At 45.1% G+C, this 19,205-nt stretch overlaps 1 protein-coding gene across 2 annotated transcripts in view; it reads right to left on the reverse strand.

Annotated features, from left to right (window-relative positions):
- Positions 1–19,205, reverse strand: part of Sh3rf3 (SH3 domain containing ring finger 3) — a 363,624-nt gene that overhangs the window by 148,894 nt on the left and 195,525 nt on the right. For both annotated transcript variants that reach the window (XM_029570648.1, XM_029570647.1), the window contains exon 2: positions 2,827–3,102. In XM_029570648.1, the coding sequence (XP_029426508.1) occupies positions 2,827–3,102 (276 nt within the window). The remainder of the gene's footprint in view (positions 1–2,826; positions 3,103–19,205) is intronic.

Genomic DNA, 19,205 nt, shown 5'->3' on the forward strand with positions numbered 1-19,205 from the left:
AGAACTTCATGACTTTTTAAATGGCAGTACAGCGGTATGTGTTAAAGGAAGTATTATAGTATGGGTGTGAAATGTCCTCCACAGAGTTATGTTTGAACCCTTGGTCCCAGATGATGGTGCTATTTTATGGGGTCTGTCAAACACTTAGGAGGTAGGGCCTAGATAGAGGAAGTGGGATGCTGGGGAGAAGGGCCTTTTATGAAAAGACTCACTTCTGGAGTCTCTCTGCTCCCTGGTCTGCCTAGATGTGAAGAGCCAACCCTAAACTCCTCCCACCACAGCAACCTGCCCCCACCACCATGCTTTCCTACCAGATGAACTGTGCCTTCAAACATCCTGCTTAAGTTGTTCCTTGTTAGATACTTGGTCAGAGATGATAAAAAGAAACTAATATAGGAAATCAGCACCACCGCCCAGTTTGTGCAGACTTCACTGTTTTTGTAAGTGCCACAATGAACACATCTAAATGACAAACATACACAAATCCAGTGGCATGAGCCAAGGATGATGAAGCATAAGCACCACTGGATTGACTGAGGTGCAGTAGGAGAGGCTGTTGGGACATGACCATGTGCATCTCAGTGGTACTCCAGGAGACATGGATCCAAGCAGAGCCTCAAAAAGATACTCAGGTCCTCTGGAACTTGGGTGTGGAGAGGTTGAGGAGAGGTACACACAGAACAAGACAACTGGCTCTGTGGAGGGTGGGCTGGGGCATAGATGGGCTAGTGAAAAGGTGACATGGACATGGCAGGTGCCACAGTGATTTGGGAGTCATTCCCAAGGGCCTCTCATTCTCCACAGGGTTCAAGAAAATAAAGGTCTTGTGCAAAGATCAGTTGCTACAGTAACAAGAGAGCCCTGGACTCTCTCGCAGGTGGCACTCCTGACCATGGGCCTAAGGTCCAGGTCTCCTTTCAGGGAGCCCAAATGACCACACCTTCCTCAGAGATACACTGAGGTCAACACAACCACATACTCCAAACATGCCAACCATACCATAAGTCCAAGACAAGCAGAGCTCTAATTTGTCCTCTGAGGACTAATTTAATGTTTCTTTGGAAATATCGAATACTCAGTTCCATCACTGACTACACTGGCACCTTGTCTCATCTTCCTCCTGGGTGATGCAACACAGTTTACCTTCCCTTGAAGCTATCTTTTGCACACTGATTTATCTTGACTTACTTTGCACATGTCTCCTGAGTCCAGATTCCAAGAGGTCAAGGAGTCTGCCTGGTTCCTGTCCCTGAACACAGTATAGTGCCCAGCATGGGGGCAGGCCTAGATCATTTTTGTTGAATGGCCAAATGTACAGGGACTCCAGTCTTCACCTGCAGTGAGTGCCCTAGGCAGAGGCACCTAGAACAAAGATGATAGGCATGGCAGGCTTGCCTCCATAGGGAGAAGCTGACCTGCCAGGAAGCACCCAGAGCTATGCCCTTCTTAGTGAGTTCTGACAAACTGCCTCCTGTGTGCCTACAGGAGGGTCTTGGCCTCTTTTAAGTCTTTTGCTGGAGTAAGCTCAGCTGTCAGCCATTCTGGGGCTTGTTTCCTTAGGTTGCAGGGGAACCCTATGGAGTTGCAAGCCCCAGGAAAGAGCACCAGCAGCCCTTGAGGGTAGTATCTCTGGGCAGGCTCTCCAAAGCCCACTGGGCAGAGAAGCCAGCAAGGCATCCTGGGAAACCACCAGAGGCCTTCAGACTGACAGATAGAGAGAGGGAGACTGGGAGGGAGATCAGTGCTAGCTTCCTGGGGTGCTAAGTCTGCCAGCTGACAGTGGGAATTAGCATCTGAACACCTTGATAAAAGGAAAAAAGAAAGAGCTGAATTCCTGAATGAAAAATAGATTATTCACTGTCAGAGTGAACAATAGAATAAGACATAAATAGCAGCCTGGCACAGGGCACATCAGTTTTGCTCAAAAACGGTATGCAAGGTACTCTTGAAGCCCAGAGCTGAGGTGCTGTAGTCAAGCTCCACACCAGCAGGTGCGAAGGATGGTGGGTGGAAGAGAGGAAGCGTGATAATAATCTCTAGGAATTGGAAAGAGCATGATTCTTCAAGTGAGAGTCTAAGCATTCCAGTTGTTATTTACAGCTGGGGATGGGGCACATAAGAAGGAAAGGAAGGTGGAAGGAGGGAGGAGAGAAGACCCCAAAGTAAAGAAAACAAAGGTTCTACTGCTTCCCTTGAAACTTCTCAATACTGTTAAGGACAACATGCAGGTGTGCTGGTCTGACACCTGAGAGCAATAACTAATACCAAGAACTCTAGAACAGCCACAAACCTGGCCCTCTCATTTCACTGTCCCACATAAGTGCTGTATGATGAGTGACCAGGTCCTCTGGCCGGGCACTTCAAAGGTTATCCATGCCTAGCTGGTTCCTCTGCTGCCCAGCAGGAGGGATGTGATATTGGCTTTGAGGTCAGATACCACAGCTCTGTGAGCTGAACTGGGCTGTGGAGTCATTTTCCCCCATGATCCCTTGAATCATACCCCTGCCAAATGTCAATATTTAAAACCTCGGAACCATGACTGCTACTGATGCTAACAGCTTACTTATCTTGGGTCAGTACCAGCATTGGCTGGAGCCATGTGAAGCCTGCTGTGCCATCTCTTAACTTTCAACAGTGGGAAAAAAAAAACCCATGAAGCAGACAAACTCTCCCCTCTTCACAGAGCCACAGGGAAGGAAACTGTTTGCCCAAGGCCTGGGGGAGAAGCCAGGGTTCTAAACCTAGCAGGAAAGTCCTGCCCAGATGTAGGCTCTTGGCTGAGAAAAGCCATGGGCAGACACAAAGCCAAGAAGGGGCTCATCTTACCTTAGTGAAGGTCAGACAATCCTTGTCTTGGTCTCTGTCCTTCATCTCAAAATCATAAAGTGCTTTGCCTTGGGGTGGGGCCTGTGGCAAGGGCCTGACACACTGGATGTAGCTGGCTGGGAGGAAGCCATGCGTGCCCTGCAGCTCCCCATGGTACCAATTATCATCTACCTTGCGTCTCAGGATGATGATGTCCCCTTTGTTGAATTTGAGGTCACCAGGTTCCTTCCCTTCATAGCTGTAGAGGGCCTTGCCATAGGGAAGCTGGGATAGATTCTGAAAACAGAAAACAACATGAGGTTACTTGACATAACCCTCCCCAACAATTGGGAAATGTGTCCTGGCATCATGGATTCAAAGGTCTTCGTGAATCTTGAGTGGGCATCAACAGCATTCTGAGACTAGAAAATCTTCTAAAGGAATAAACAATCCATCATAGGGCCATACAAGTTCCCTGACCGCAGAGAGACAAGAGAATCCCCACCACAGCAAACACCATCACTAAGCATGAGCATCAGAAGCAGTCCCAGATTTTCTTTTTTTTAAATTTTATTTACTATTTTTATTTTATGTGTATGTATGTATTGCCTGCATGTAGGTAAGTGTACCCATGTTGTTCAATGTCTGAGGAGGTCAGAAGAGGCTGCTGGATCCCCTGGGACTGGAGTTACAGACAGTTGTTAGCTGCCATGTGGGTGCTGGGATTCGAACCTGGGTCTTCTGCAAGAACAAGTGTTCTTAACTGCTGAGCCATCTCTCCAGCCCCAGTCCCAAATTTTCTACATAGACCAGTTCATGGTGTGCAAAAGGTTCTGAAGGAATTGAATCAGCCTCTATCACAGACAAGAAAGATCTAAGCACAAGACAGGATAACTGGCTTAAAGCAAGTTGAGCAGCCCAGCAAGCATCTCATCCATTGTGCTGTGACTCCTCTAAGGACTCAACTAATGACACAAACTCACCAGGCCCAGGTGAGAGACCCATGGTGGAGAAACTCAGAGGCCACTCCCAGGCTCTTAGTCCCAGGTCATATCCCTCCCCATCCTCCAAGCCAGGGAATACATCCTTTCATTTTACCCAACAATCTGGTCCAGAGGAAAGAACAATTTCAAGGGCATCTAACCTTGGTCTTGAACTATTAGGAGATGCTCTGTCATCCTGTCAATAGTTAGTCAACCTATCTAAATGAAATCTTTCACCTTGGACTCAAACAGTGACCAGTTCTAAAGTCCAAACAAAATTCTTGGCAACCTTCTGCCCATCAACAAGGAGTCTCAATCCTGAGGTTGATCAGATATTACTGTCCACTCCCTATATCCCTCTAACTGACTGTATTTCCTAAACACTGACCAGCTGCACGGGTTTCTCTAGCTTTTGTTTCCTAGTGGCTGACACTTGCTCAATAGAGTAGGCTTTGCCAAAGATCCACTCTGTGCCAGAGGAAAGTCTTGCCATTGTCCCTGTGTCAGTGCCTGGCAATTCCCTACTAAAACACACTTTCTCACCAGGGTTGCCTGTGCCGAGGGTTTCTGTGTATTCAAATCTATCAATAGCTGCACAAGTTCGCAGCAGCAGTACATCTTTGTAGAGGGTTTAGTAGCAAACTGCAACTCAATCATTCTACATTTATGTCTCAGAAATGTCTGATGACAGTGTTTAAGAGAGAGTTGCTGGAAGACTGACAAACAACCCCACTAACCAGTTAAACAGTAACACCAGAGAATTTTTCATTACAGAACACGTTCTGGATCGCTTTGCAGTGTAACAGGCCCAGATTTTAGAGAGCAGAGGCAAAGGGGAATTTGTAATACAAGCACTGTGCTTAGAAAAAAAATGAGAAGAGGTAGCTGGCTGTAACATCAGAAGACCCCACTGCCACATGAGGGCTAGCCTACTCCCTAGTCCAGGAATCCTTAGTCAGAGACAAATCTGTCTGAAAACACTTCTGGTTGTCAAAACTGGGAGGAGTACAGCTGGCGTGCAATGAATGGTCAGGGATGCTGCCAAATATCCTTCACAGGACATTCCCTAACGACCAAGAACTATCCAGTCCAGAATGTCAACATGTTGGGAAATCCTAGCCCAATCTGTTAGGTTAATTTACAAAAAAGATGGACAATGTTTCTTCTTTTTCAGCTCAGGTTACCACAACATTAAAAGCTAAATGCATTCATTTTCATGATGGAAATATTTTCACACAGATTTCCACCCAGAAAAGAGGTTTAAGAGAGCACGAAGAAAAGTACCTGCTCTTATGATCAAAATATGTCCTCCACTAGACATCCAAAAGAAAACTTCCTTGACACAGACTGGCACTGTATATCTGTTTGTCAGACTCATCTTATCATTGAGAGGGAGACTCAAAGCAGTAATCTAAGAGCTATGGCCTCTGGCTGTTTGGTTGCTTTTACTACCACTGATCACAGTGTGGGCATGAAAGGTCATGCTGCCCCTGCATCATCACTGTCTCCTCCAAGGCTCTCACTCTAAATGAGCATGGGCCCCTGCCTCAGCTCCCCCTGCATGGAAAGGACTTAGGGCTTCAACTCTGGCTTTCTCTGGACAGGCTAACAGAGGATCCATCACAAGTACCATTCACATCCACTATGGACAACTATGACCTTGGATCACCCAGTTCTACTGGGAGAGTAAGGATGCAGGGCCAGGGAAATGGAAGCATTTCCCAGGAGGTAGCTTGGCTGCAGGGTCTGGGCTATAGACTACCACTGGGGCCAGGGGTCCACAGTTACCCTCTTCCTGGTCCTGAAAGGCATCATTTCTGAACTTCAGGGGACTCTGGTTTTTACTAATTCTCCATATGGGTGACAAACTGATGCAGGTTGTGTCATTATTGCTACTGGCCCAACTCTACTTGTTTCTGTGTATCTCCAACTCTCTAATCAGTCTCCGCTTCCACTTCCAGTCTGACCATTAGACTTCACATCAATCCAAACACTTGCTTGACATATCTACTGGGTGTTCCATAGGCTTTCCAGTGTCAGAATCTGTTCTTTTAGCCCTGTTTTCTGTTCCTCATCCTGATCATTAAGTCTCTGTCTAACTGTACCCATCCTTCCCTTAGCCTCAGTATTCATCCTCAAAGCTCCTAATGTACTGCTGCGCTCTTGTCCCTTTCCTTCTTCCTGCCCACCTCTCCTGTTCTCAATGTCCTATACTGTGCGCTGGCTTCCCAGGTGCAAATCTGAGCCTACCCTGTAAACTTCCAGTGGCTTTCACTACTCTAGAGGGATCCAAACTCCTTGGCATAGGAACAAAGGTCCTGAGCTACCATCAGCACACTTTTCTAGCCATTGTGGGCAGCATAACCACTCCTAAGGAAGATGTGCTTCTGGGATCTACGGGCTCTGTAGATACAGCTCCACAGAACCTCCTTTCCTTCCCAGACCCACAGCACTCAGGCTGGGCTCCTAAGCCTGGGAGCTGCCTGTCTGATACATTAACAGGTCTGTGCTGTACTCACCACAACATCCACTACCTGAGAAAAGCCTGACATGCAGCAGATGCCCTTTATTTGCTGTTGCTGTCAAGGAACTCAGAGTAGTCCTAAGTTAGGCCTGGGCCTCTGTTCCAGCTGGTAGGTAAGGAGAAGGGAGTGGGGACCAGCAGAGGCAGGGAAAGTTAGAGCCCACCCATACACCTCTTGTGACTGTCATGAGCAAAACCTATAGGGGCAATAGGACACATTTCTGAGGAATAGATACATACATACATGTCAGAAATGATACCAAGAGGTAGTTTAGAGGAGTCAGAAACTGGTTCTCCCTGTTAAAAAGAATTCTCAGAAATGGTGACTCCAGGCATATCCACAATCTTTCATCTTCAAAGGTTAACACATTAGTTCATAGACAGTCCTAGTGGCAGATGAACACTACTGGGGGGAGGGGTAGAGATGAGCCTTCTGCATATCTCACTGTGACAACCCAGAGAGCTCTGGGGCACTGTACATGTCCCAATCAGAGCCCTTTCTTTCTCTTCAGAGACAACTTCTCTCAAAGGGAGTATGCTCCCCTTAGGAGAAATTGAGTTCAAACACTACCAGGAAGCCACCATTAAGACATTAAGAAAAAAGAAATAAAAGGAAAGGGGGAGAAATACATCTGGGAAGCCTATAGGACAATTAACACCAGCTACTCCTGCAAGGCATTAATAATAATTAAAACTTATAATGTCAATTTCATGGCTCATTACTTAGATGAGGCACACAGATCTTCCTCTGGGCTTAATATCCTACCCCATGGAGACAGGGTTCTTAAATATGCATAGCAGCATTCTCCAGCTTCTAAAGGATCACACTCAGCAGTCAGCTGTGACAAATGGGCTTCCATCATGACCCCATCTCTGCAGAGGCTTTCAGGCACATCCCTGAACCAAGGTGTCACCATAGCCCGCAGCAGGGTGGGTGAGCACACTAAGGTGGTTCCTACCCCTACAGAGGCCTAGAAACCTGGACCGAAGAGCATGAACCAAGAAGCCCTCCTCTTTTAGACCTGAGGAATCCTCCCTTCCTTCACACAGTGTCTTTCACTTTACACTGCCATTCTGGTTCTAGCTACCCATTATCAAGGGCTGTGGGTACCATCAGCACAGACATTTGCCCTGGTTTTGTCCTTAACCCCTGGCCTGGTAAGGTAACAAGGTCAAGATATTAGCGGATTGAATGACTATGTGAAAGCTGTCAGAATCCAAAGGAAATTACTTTTGTCAGGCCCTAGCACAAAGTAAATCCATAAATAAAGCTCAAAGGCTATTAAGCCTTCATGATTGTTAACTAAAACAAGACTGACAGAAACACACACTCATACACACTTTTTTTTTAATCAAAGATTAATCACTTGTTGGACTTTTGGCCAAGATTAAGTGCAAAAAAATAAGGGTTAAAAAAATAGCCAAGTTTTGTTTAAGGTATTTTGTGAAATCCCCAGTTTCCTTTGGAAACTTCCTCACCTCAACTTCCTTGCCAGAGTCCTATAATTTCCTATGGTACATGAATTTCCACTGCAGTGCTGTGCTATTTCTAAGTAAGTATCATTCATTATTTTTCAGAAAATTTCTCTGTGATCAGAAATTAGATAGACAAACATAGACTAGAAAACCAAGTCCCCCGGATTAGGGCTGTTCTAGGAGAAACTATCCTGCTTATTACTTCCTCCATAATGTAAGACTTGGAGCCCATGGCTAATCGTGGCCAGGCCTGGATGAACAGGGGGCTCCCCAGTGACTGCTTGATGAGGACCAGGGTATGCCAGCTAGAGGCTGGGTCTGAGTAAAGAAATAGAGTTAAAAGTGGGCGTGGGGTCCACTCAACCCCAATAGACTTATCAGCATGTGGCAGAGATAAACGATAGGAAATGAACATGTGGCATGTTTCAGGGATGGAGAACAGGCCACAGAGGGGAAACCAGAATTCTAAACAATTGCAGGGTTTGTGAAAGTGGCAGGGACAGCTAAAGATCCCCCAGACAGCCCTTTCTTTTTCTTCTCATCTCTGAGAATATTCAAAGTGTTCCTGTGTGAATGGAACTCACTAGGCAAAGTCCTTATTTTCTAGACCTGTTTTCAGGTAGTCATGGAAATATGTCAAAACTCCTGCTAGTAGAGTACAGGTCAAAGTAGTTGATGCAAATTCTGTACCAGGTTTTAAAGGAACACTAGTTTAAAAAACCTACTTTTTTATGGGTTGGATGGCGCATAGGTAGAGAATGGGTTAACTTTTTTGGAAAAACAACTATGCCTAGAACAAAAGAGCTGGAAGCAGGGTACTTGATGCCACTGGAGAACAGAATAGAGCCCGGAGCCTGACATGAGAGGAAGGAAGTTTAACTTACTTGAGCCACCCTATTTTGGAATTTGCTCATTTGCAATTTAGCCTGTATCCTGAAAGAACTGGGGACAAGGGCTCAGACCTTCTCTTCCTCTTCATAATTATTACTGTTATTATTTTAGCTCACAACACCTTTAAAGCCAGTTCACTTTTCGTATTACTATTGAGCATGACCATATTTGTGCTTTCAAATTTGACTAGTACTTTAACAGGAGCACTCTTCAGTTTAAAGAGGCTCAATTTTCTGCATTTTCTTTTTTCTGTAACACTCATCCTCTAGTTTATAAATCTGGTCTGTGAGGAAGAAGTTGCCACTCTTACCACACTGCAACCAGGGCAGAGTCAGGTTTGCATTTCCCTTTCCCTCTGTACCATTAAATTTTGCCCACCAGGCCCTGGCTTTTTGTTTCTTTCATTCTTACTCTGTTGGTAAGCCCATGCACAATAGTGCAGGCATGTAGACTCAAGTATGCATATTTATTCACACCCTTTCCCCCTTTGAGAACCACACATTTTTCAGAGTCTGAGCAGCTTTGAATAATGCACAGCTGCTTCTGAGAACTAGCTTTTCAAAGGGGTCAACTTAGCAAACACCAGCACAGCATGGCGTCTTCAGGGGTGTGTATCTCCACACCTCAGTCACATCCAGTTTCAACAGGCTCCCATATTTACTGGCAACTTCTCTAGTTCTGGTTTACAAAAATAAGAGGCCCTTCCCAAAGCTTCTTGGGAATTCTCATGATTGTCAGTCCTGACAGCTACTCCATGGAGGATTGAAAAGGGCATGGAGACCATTGTTCCCAGCACTGGATGTGAAAACAAGTTTCAGATTCCTTCACTAAGCTTCTCTATGCCTGTCTCCCTAACACATGCAGCGCACTAAACAGGTTAACAGAGCTGATGCTAGGTGGGCCTGACCAGAATGAACCCCATCTTCTCTCCATCCTCCACCTAGTAGAAGACTAGAAGGCTCACAGGTGCTGTAATTGAGGCTGACCTAAGGACAAAGGTGGCCCAGATAGCACAAGAACAAACATCATAGAATGGTGTCCTGTTCATTCATTGAAGTTCACATATCTGGGTCCATATCACTGCCATGTGGAAGGTGAAAATATGCCCTCTGCTCTGTGGAGAGAAGCAGAACCTGACTGTGACATGATGACTAAGGGACATGGTGGGAACAACATGCTGTGCTGTGGTCACCGGGTTTCCTGGGCTCCGAGAGGTATCTAGCAGGGAGAAGGTGACTCCCACAGCAGGGCTGTCCTGCTGAAAAGAACGATGTCTTCACACAGCATGGTCACCTGTTCTCAGTGTGTTCACCCTTTTGTAGACAGGATCCCTACAGCTCTGGGCCTGCCTCATGCTTGTTACTCTCACCATCTGCCCTCTTCCCCGAAGTGCTCCTGAGCTGCTCCAGGTCACAGCTGAGGTGGGGGCTATTCCATTTCTCTGTGCTTCGTTTTGTGAACCTAACAAAAGTATAGAACATGTGAGATAATTAGAATTGCCTGGAGAACTATTAACCCTGGGGTTGGCGGCCCTGACTCTGGGTCATTAGCAAGAATTTGTTTCTAGTTCACAATGGCTTATTCAGGCTCCTGGACTTATCATCTTCCACTGCATAGACTGGGGGACACACAGATTGCATGTCCATGTGTACACGTGTGCATGCACATTCATGAATACTCTCAAAAATATCACCCACCACACATATACCATCCTGAAGTCACTGAGAAGGGGAAAAGGGAAAAGTCTAGTGTTAGAAGTTGGAAAAACCACACCCTGAGACCAAATCCATCTGCCTCCTTTGTAAAGCAAGCTTTTACGGGACACAGCCACAAACATTTGCTCATATTATCTACACAAAGTAAATGTATCTAGAGACCACATGGGTCACAAAGTCCCAGATACCTGATATCCAGCCATTTATAGAGCAGTCTGTGGAGGCTGCACAGAGCATTGAGGGGTTGGCTGAGGCCTCCAGGACACTCAATATGTGAAGGCTGGACAGAACATCAAGGGGGGAGGCTAAGGCCTCCAGGGGCACTCAGTGTGTAACCTGCAAGGGCCACACTTCTTGTACCACAGCAGTGGTGCGGGAGGGAGGTGGACTGGCCACATACCTTTTCATAAAAGACCTTAGTTCTCAGAGACCTAGTTTTCCCAAATGCTAGAAATGGTCATTTGTCCTTCCATATTGCCTACTCATGTCAAGAGAATAAAACTGATAGTATGCAACAAGTTCTTGTTTTTTAATGGAAAAGGAACTATACAAATGTTTGCTGAGAGAAAAGAATACTCCAGGAAGCTGGATCCTGGGCCAGAAAGGACAGATATTTTGCATTGTAGGAAGAAATTCACAATGGCCCCTAGCCATTCAATGGAAAAGTCAGATGAGTGAAGTGAAAGCCAGACTTCAGGGGCCAGAGAGATGGCTCAGTGGTTAAGAACACTGGTTGTTGTTGCAGAGGACCCAGGTTCTAATCCAGCACCCACAGGGCAGCTAACAACTGTCTGTAACTCCAGTTCCAGGGGATCCAACAGCCTCTTCTGACCTCTGCAGGCATTGCACGACATGGGTGCACTTACCTACATGCAGGCAATACATACACATAAAATAAAAATAAATTTTTAAAAAAATTTAAAAGAAAACCAGACTCCAGCATCTTCATTTCAACTCCATAAACGCATGAAACTAGAGCGAAACCAACAGGTGTCTAGTGTGCCCTCTTGGGTACAAATCCTTCTCATCCCTCATGGTTCTTGAAGGCACTTGCTGGGGCTCAGGGGATACTTCCCACCTGGCTTCTTAAGAGCTGCTTTCACCAAACCCACTACCCATGTGTACCAAGTGCCACTTCCTACTAGCAACCTCGTGATCCATGGGTTGTTACAGCAACCTCGTGAGGTTGTATTTGTATTAAAAGCCTTCTGTAGACAGAAAACAGAGGCATAGTGAAGTTTAGGAATTGCCCACAGGTCATCAAGCAGGATTGGAAGCAGGCAGTCTGATCTAAGCTTATAAACTGCATGCTACGTATGTCACCCCCTGAAAATAACATGATTGTTCTATGCAGCTGCTTCCAAACACTCCAAGCGGCCTGAATATTGCTCACAGGAGTTCTGGGAAGCAGGAAGTACTCCTTTTATAAATGAGAAAAAACTTGAAGAAATGAGAAAATTCTTCAACATCATAGGGCTAGTGAGAACAGGATTTTGAATCTTACCCATTACCCTGCCTCTCACTATTCTTCCAAAGAGTGAAGGAGTCTTGTGGAGCTGGGACAACAGTTTACTTCTGGCAGGAGAAAGAAGGCAGCATTTTGTGTCCATTAGATCAGAAGGGTCCAGATTTTTGGTTATGTTCATCAGTTTGGAGAAACATTGCATTTTTAGATGACACCCACACTAAACTAATGTTTGTCCCATTCCTAGACAGTTCCTCACATATGAACCAAAGCAGGAACATAGGGAGTTCCCACAGCTGCAAGGAAGTAGGAAAAAGGGCTCAGGGCCTGATAGCTCTGGGCTTCCAGAATCCTTCCAGGCAACTAGGGCTTGCTACCTGCAGCTTCTAAGCCCCCACTGCAGGCATTGTCCTGAGCCTGAATTAAGCTGATAATTAGCTGGCCCCTTCCTCTGACCTACTCCTCTAGCCCCTATGGGCCCCACGCTCACCAGAGCTACCTTTGTGAATAGATATGGGTCTGAAGAGCCTTACCCAACACCTTAGCAAGCTAAGAGGCAGCAGCAAAGCAAAGGCCCATCAGGCCCTGTTCATCTTCAGGAGGGGATGAGGGGTAGGTAATTCCTTCTAGGCAATTTTTGCAACTCACACCAACTACCACTTCATCTTTAAATAATTTTTTCCACACCATTGTTTTGATGCCACAAAAATTAATATAAATGTTAAGGGAAGACAGGAATGGTGGTACACACAATTTGGGAGGCTGAGGCAGGAGGATCATGAGACTAGCCTGGTCTATATAGCTAAACCCTGTAAAATCCTGTCTCTCAAAGATGGGTCGGTAGGAAAGTTTTGAAAATATCTGTATAAAAAATTAAATTTCTCTAAGAATCTGACTGTAAGGGCAAAGAAAAGGTTCTTAACTCTCAAGGAGTTTTGTGGGTGGTCCCATGAGTTTGTGCTTAAGTGCTTGATTCTTCAGTAGACTGAGTCTTAGAACTGGTCTTTATTACATCCTGGTAGCTCTGAGACTCAGTTCCCCCATCTATATAATGGATGCCATAAACATCTATCTCACAGGGATTTTAAATGAGACTAAGTCCACACATATGAGTGGCTGATACTTATCCCTGACCCAAAGTAAATACTAGGGAATGTTTTTTAATTAGTGTTAATTTTACTTCCCACTGAAAAGAAAGTGAAACGAATGAAATAGGCATTGTGTCCTGGCCTCAAACTCTGCAAGATAATGATAGATGATGTGGGTGGGCAGGAGAGAGGACACATTAGAAAAGGAGCTGAGCCATGTCTCAGAAAACCTAGAGGGTAATGCAGTTTTCATCATGTTACCCAGAACAGTATGTAACTTAAAACTTTCTAATTGCTTATTTATGGAGTTCCCCATTAATATTTTTGGACCAAAGTAACTGGTGGTAACTGAAAATTACCCAAAGTGGAGCTGTGGATAAGGTACGATTACTCTAGGAAGAATATAGGAAGACCTCAAGTCATGGATTAACATTTGAGATACCAAATAGACCAGACCCCAAGTCTCAATGACATCATGTATCAGACTGACTGTTCCCTAATAAATTTTTACATTTGTTGTTAGATTGCCTCATTAATATTTATACTTTTCATATTCAATTAGCATTGCAAACTTTTTAAATCATTTTATTTCTTCATGCTTTACTAGAAGCAGGAAGTGGTTTAAGTACAGTATGCATTGATTCAGCCAACTGGAATGAGTATCCATTATTTCAGGAGCTCTGTTCTGCCCTTGGGGATTTGGCAGTGAACACAACATACAAAATTCCCACCTGGGAGTAATCTGAAAGGGGGTTAAACTCTTGAATACATAAAGAATTAAAAAACATTAAACATCAAGATATTTTTCAAGTGGAGAAGTACAAATGGCCGATAAATATCTGGAAAAAAGTTCCATCTTAACCCATTAAAGAAATAAAAATCAAAACTACACTAAGATTCCATCTCGTTCACAAAATGCTGGTGAACACGGGTATGTGTGTGTGTGTGTGCGTGTGTGTTAAGGACAGGCCTATACCTGCTTATGGTAATGTAAATTAATTATCCTAGCCACTATGGAAGTCAGTTTGGATATTTCCCCCCCAAAAACTGAAGAGAACTACCAAATGAGCCTCTGATGCTATACGAATTACATATGAACCTGCTATGTTAATGCTATACAAATTACATATAAACCTGCTATGCTATATGAATTACATATGAACCTGTTAATGTTATGCAAATTACATATGAACATGCTATGCTATACAAATTACATATGAGGCTGCCATGCTACATGAACTACCATATGAACCTGCTGTGGCTCTGAATATACACTTGAAGAAACTGAAGGCAGGTACAATAGAGATGGCTACAACCTATGCTTAATGCTACACAATTTACAAGTTATAGAGTCAGCCTAGGCCCCCATCAACGGATAAATGGATAAGGAAATGTGATATGCATATGCACAATGCAGTTTTATTCAGCCATAATGAAGAATAAACTTGCATTATCTGCAGGACAATAAATGAAACTAAAGATTATCATGTTAAGCAAAGTAAGTCAGACTCACAAAGAAAAGCTTGTATGTTTTCTCCCATGTGCAGAATTTATGTGGGGAAAGGACATGGAAGCAGAAGGGAACAATTACTGATGTGGAAGAGGAAAAGGGGAAAGAGGAGGATAGAAGAAGGCAAGTAGAGGGCAAATATAAATAAAACAGAGTATATGTATATGTGAAATGTCAAAATGAAAGCCATTATTTTGCATAATTAATATTCACTAATAAAAACATTAATTAAAAAACTCTCATCTTTTGGAATTCATGTTTTGGGAAGAAAGAATTTCAGAACATAATGAGTGTTTAAAATGACAAGTATGAGTTGGGTGTGGTGGTGCATGCCTTTAATCCCAGCACTAGGGAGGCAGAGGTAGGTGGATCTCTGTGAGTGCAAGGCCAGCCTGGTCTACATAGTGAGTTCTAGGACAGCTGGGGCTACAGGGAGACCCTGTCACAAAAAGACTAAAAAAAAAAAGTGACAAGTATGCTGAGGAGGGGACATGAAACAAGGGATGGCCCAGCTGAGATCCTAGATAACATTGCTGAGAAGGTAACTCTGAGCCACACCTGAGCCCTGAAGTGTGCCTGGGCCATGGAGGCACAGTGAAGAGCTGGGGAGAAGAGACCTCAGGGCTTGAGAGGAATTCCTTAGGGCTCAGATATTTGAGTGAAGACTCAATAATCTGGTTGCATGAGGATTTTCAACACAGAAACTAAGGCACAAGATAAAGATAGACACTGAGACATTCCTTTCACAAGATATATGAGAGAAATATGTTCTCCATAGGGTGGTGACAAGGCAGAGGCCAAAAGTTCCTTCTCCTGGGACTCTGAAGAGGAGAGAGGAAAAGAACATTGCCCAGAGATGTCAAAAACATCATATGAATTTGCGCCATGCCAATTGTAGTTTTGAAGCAAGTAATGGTGTCCTGATTATCAGTGTATGGAGGAACACAATCACTGTTAGGGCTGACAAGGGTACCTATTACCAGTGCTGTGATGGACACTGTATGCACAGAGCCTCAACTGGAACCAAAGCCTGAGAAGGCATGCAAATAATCAAAGCAGTAGCAGTACCTTTCCAGAAAACTCAGTCTAAAAACAGACAGGAGGATATGCGCCCAGAGACTTCTTAGTAAAAACATCGAGGCATCCATATACTTAGTTACCTGCTCTCGTGACACCAGGCCTGCCACAGAATTACCTACAGTAGCAGGTAACATAGAACATTCTAGGCTGAGAAGCAATGAGAAGTAGAAAGACAAATCAGCTGGTTCTGCAGCCTCAGATACACCACCACCTCCTGTTCTAATGAGTTAAAGGGATTTATTTTGTAACGGATTCTCCTGACATCTGTTTTCCCTCTTGTCTTTCTGACTACTTCCTTCCTGTTACCTGCCACCATTCCAGACACAAGCCTCCCTCTTTTCTTGGAATCTCAGTACAGAGGCAGCCTTCTTCCTGCATTAGCCCCTACCCTGCCCTTAGCCAATATAACCGGTGCTCTACTTAAAGGGAACAGACACCCAAAGACCTCAGCAAGCAGGAAGCCAAGATACCCTCAGAGCAAAGCTGTTTTTGGTAGGTGCTCATGAGGGTCTTTAAATAAGCTAACATTTAAATGAGTGATTGGCTCTCCTACAATTTTAGGTACTTGTTCCATCTTTAGAAAGTTACCACATTTGACATTTATTAGAAATTATTATAATGTTCAAATTATTAATTATTTCAATCTTCATAGAAACTTTAGGAGACAAGCATTATTACTAATATTTTATGACATACTGATTATTACAATTATTACTAATATTTGTACAAAGGATATCTTGTTATGTCCACTTTGCAATTGAGGAAACCATGTTGTTGGGTTAAGTCAGGAGTGCCTGGAATGTAGAGCATGACCAGGCTGGAGACCTCCTAGTGAGGACAGCAGGAAACTGACCAGCTGCATTCTAGATACACTGTCTCTTACCCAACAACCCCCAAGCAAAACTATTAGGTCTCTAATCCTTTATTCCTAATCAGGTCTCTTGTAGATCATGTGACCGGAGGACAGGACAAAGGCCACATAGCCTTAGAAGCCCCCTCCCTCCCCCTACCTGCCTACCCACCAGAAAACCAACCCCACCTCTTTGCCCGTGAAACTTTCCTATATAAACCTCTGCTTCTGCCATAATAAATGAGTTGTCCACTGACATAGCCTCCCAGGTGGTTCTTCCTGCCACCTCCACCCAGTCTCTCTCCTCGCCCTGACTTTCTGTGATGGGGGCCTGTGTGCAATGGTCTTCTGGAAGCAGCAGAGTCTGGGCTGAGGGGAGGCTGACAGCTGGCACCCAATGTGGGGCTCCAGAAAGGCTCTCCTGGATGCACAGGAGAAGGGTGAGAACTTCCCAGCAGAGGGACATCAGCTGCTAAGCCTTGGCCATCCCGCTCTGAGGATTGGCATTCTCTCCTTTCCTCCTTTTTACTTTCGGTTTGCGCCTTCGTGAGGGACTGTTCAAGACGAAAGAGCAACTTAGGTTTCCTGATTAGGGCCACACTCTGATGTTAGCCGAAGGCTCCTAGTCCTCTGAACGGACCCCAACTGCCTGCCTAGGTGTCGTCAAAGACCTCCTATCTATATGTCTCTCTGTTACAAAAAGCTTCTAGGGTGGTCACCAGTTTTCTGAAATCTGTGGTCAGGCTTGTGTTCTGGACTAGTCAGGAATTCCCCATAACCTCCAGGTCTCAGCAACGTTCCTCTAGGACTCGGCATTTCACCCCCCTTTCCTTTTCTATCATGGGCAATGCCCTAGAAACTTGAGGAATCCCCAAATCAGGGGCTTCCAGGCTCTTCTTAAAAGTAGAGAGAGGGGTTAAACTCTCTCAGAAGGAGGCTACCTCCTTTTGGGATGAAGTCCTATAACTCGCCCCTTGGATGGCCTCCAGGTACCCATGTGACTCAGAAGTCTAGACCAGGGTAGCCCACCTGGCCAGACAGAGGGAGATCAAAGACAGCCCCGCCCCCATTCCCTCAAATTCCTCCCCATCATTGTGGCCATCAGGCAATGCACATGTCCCCCCTCCCAACCCACAATATCTGAGAAAGCTCCCCATTGTCCCAACCCTTCCCCTGAGGACTTGGACAAGGAATGTCCAGAAGATCTCCCATGGCCAACCTGGCCTCCCTGGAACAGGCCATAGAAAATATCAGGAAACAGTTGGCTAACTTTAAAATGAAACCTTCACACCTGTACCCCGCCTCTGCCTTTGCCTCCCTACCCACACGAGGAAAATGGGGACAAAGACCCCAAACCTCCCCTTAGGGAGAAACCACAGCCCCGCCAAAACCCACCCCTTTGGCTACCCAACATCTCTGCAATATTAGGGACACAAAAAACCTAGAATATCAGACCTTACCAGTTAACCTGGTCCCCACCTTTCACAGGTCCCTACAATGGTACCCATACTCAGTAGGAGTCCTTAAGGAATTCCTACAAGCTGTATGCAAGAATGGTGTACATGCCCCCTGGACAAAAAAATATCCTCTTTGGCTTCCATGCCACCTTGAATACGGCCCAAGACTGGTGAGACATCTGTAGGGCATCTCTGCCTGGCCCCCTCTTCTTACAATGGGAGGACCTTTTCCGTGATGCATGTATTCAACAACACTGCAAAAATGCTGATCAAGCTGATATCAATTGGAACTTTGATGCCCTCTTTGGTCAGGGCGATTGGGCCACAGGAGTCCAACAAGTAGGATTCCCACCTGGGTATTATGATCAGGTGCACCTTTGCACCTTGCAGGCCTGGGAGCATATTATCCCTCCTTCTGGCCCTACCTCTGAATCATCCCTCATGTTCCTCCAGCAAAGACCCAAAGAATCCCTTGCTGACTTTATACTCAGGTCCAAAACTAGCACAGATAGAAAAATTTCTGACGCTACGACAAGAGACATCCTATTCCGCAATGTTGTTTGGGATGGGATGACCTCTGAACGTAGACAGGCCTGCCAAGGCTTAAAGGAGGAACATTATGATAAATGGATCATGGCCACCCAAGATGTAGGCACAGCCACTCATAAGTCCACATCCATAGCTCAGGCTTTCTCAGCTGCCTTAAAACAAGAAGGTAAATGCTTTAAATGCGGGGATAGGGGACATTGGAAGAATGAATGCCCTCGAGATAACACCCAAACTAAAACAAATGAAGCCCGTAAGACAGTCTGCCCTCACTGCAGAAAAGGATTCCACTGGAAATGTGATTGCCGTTCCAAATATTAAAGAAAGAAAGAAAGAAAGAAAGAAAGAAAGAAAGAAAGAAAGAAACTCCTGCCTTTAAATTTCTCTTGGGACAGCCCTCAGCCCCGCCAGTAAGAGGGCAGCCTCCTAAGGTCAAAACCTTATGGACCTCCACCATACTAGAGAAAACTCACCCCCAAATACTTATCAAATTAGGGGGAAAGCCCTTTAAATGCCTCATTGACACAGGGGCCAAAAAGACTATCATTAGGAGACAGGAAGGCCCCTCAATATGATCCTTACTACCTGGCCCCAAGTTAGTGGGGGTGGGGGGTGCCTCCCAGGCCTTCATCACTAAAGAAACCCTCACATGGGAGGAACCTGATGGAAACAAAGGCCACATCTGCCCATGTGACGTGGCTACTAACCTACTAGGAAGAGACCTCCTCAGAGCTCTCAATGTAATTATCACCACCAGGGACGAGAGTCCTTCAATGGACCCCAGCGACCTGTCTGACTCATTCCCCTTTTGCCGA

This window comes from Nannospalax galili, unplaced genomic scaffold, assembly GCF_000622305.1.
Source record: "Nannospalax galili isolate Female #2095 unplaced genomic scaffold, S.galili_v1.0 scaffold323, whole genome shotgun sequence".
Classification (NCBI taxonomy): domain Eukaryota; kingdom Metazoa; phylum Chordata; class Mammalia; order Rodentia; family Spalacidae; genus Nannospalax; species Nannospalax galili.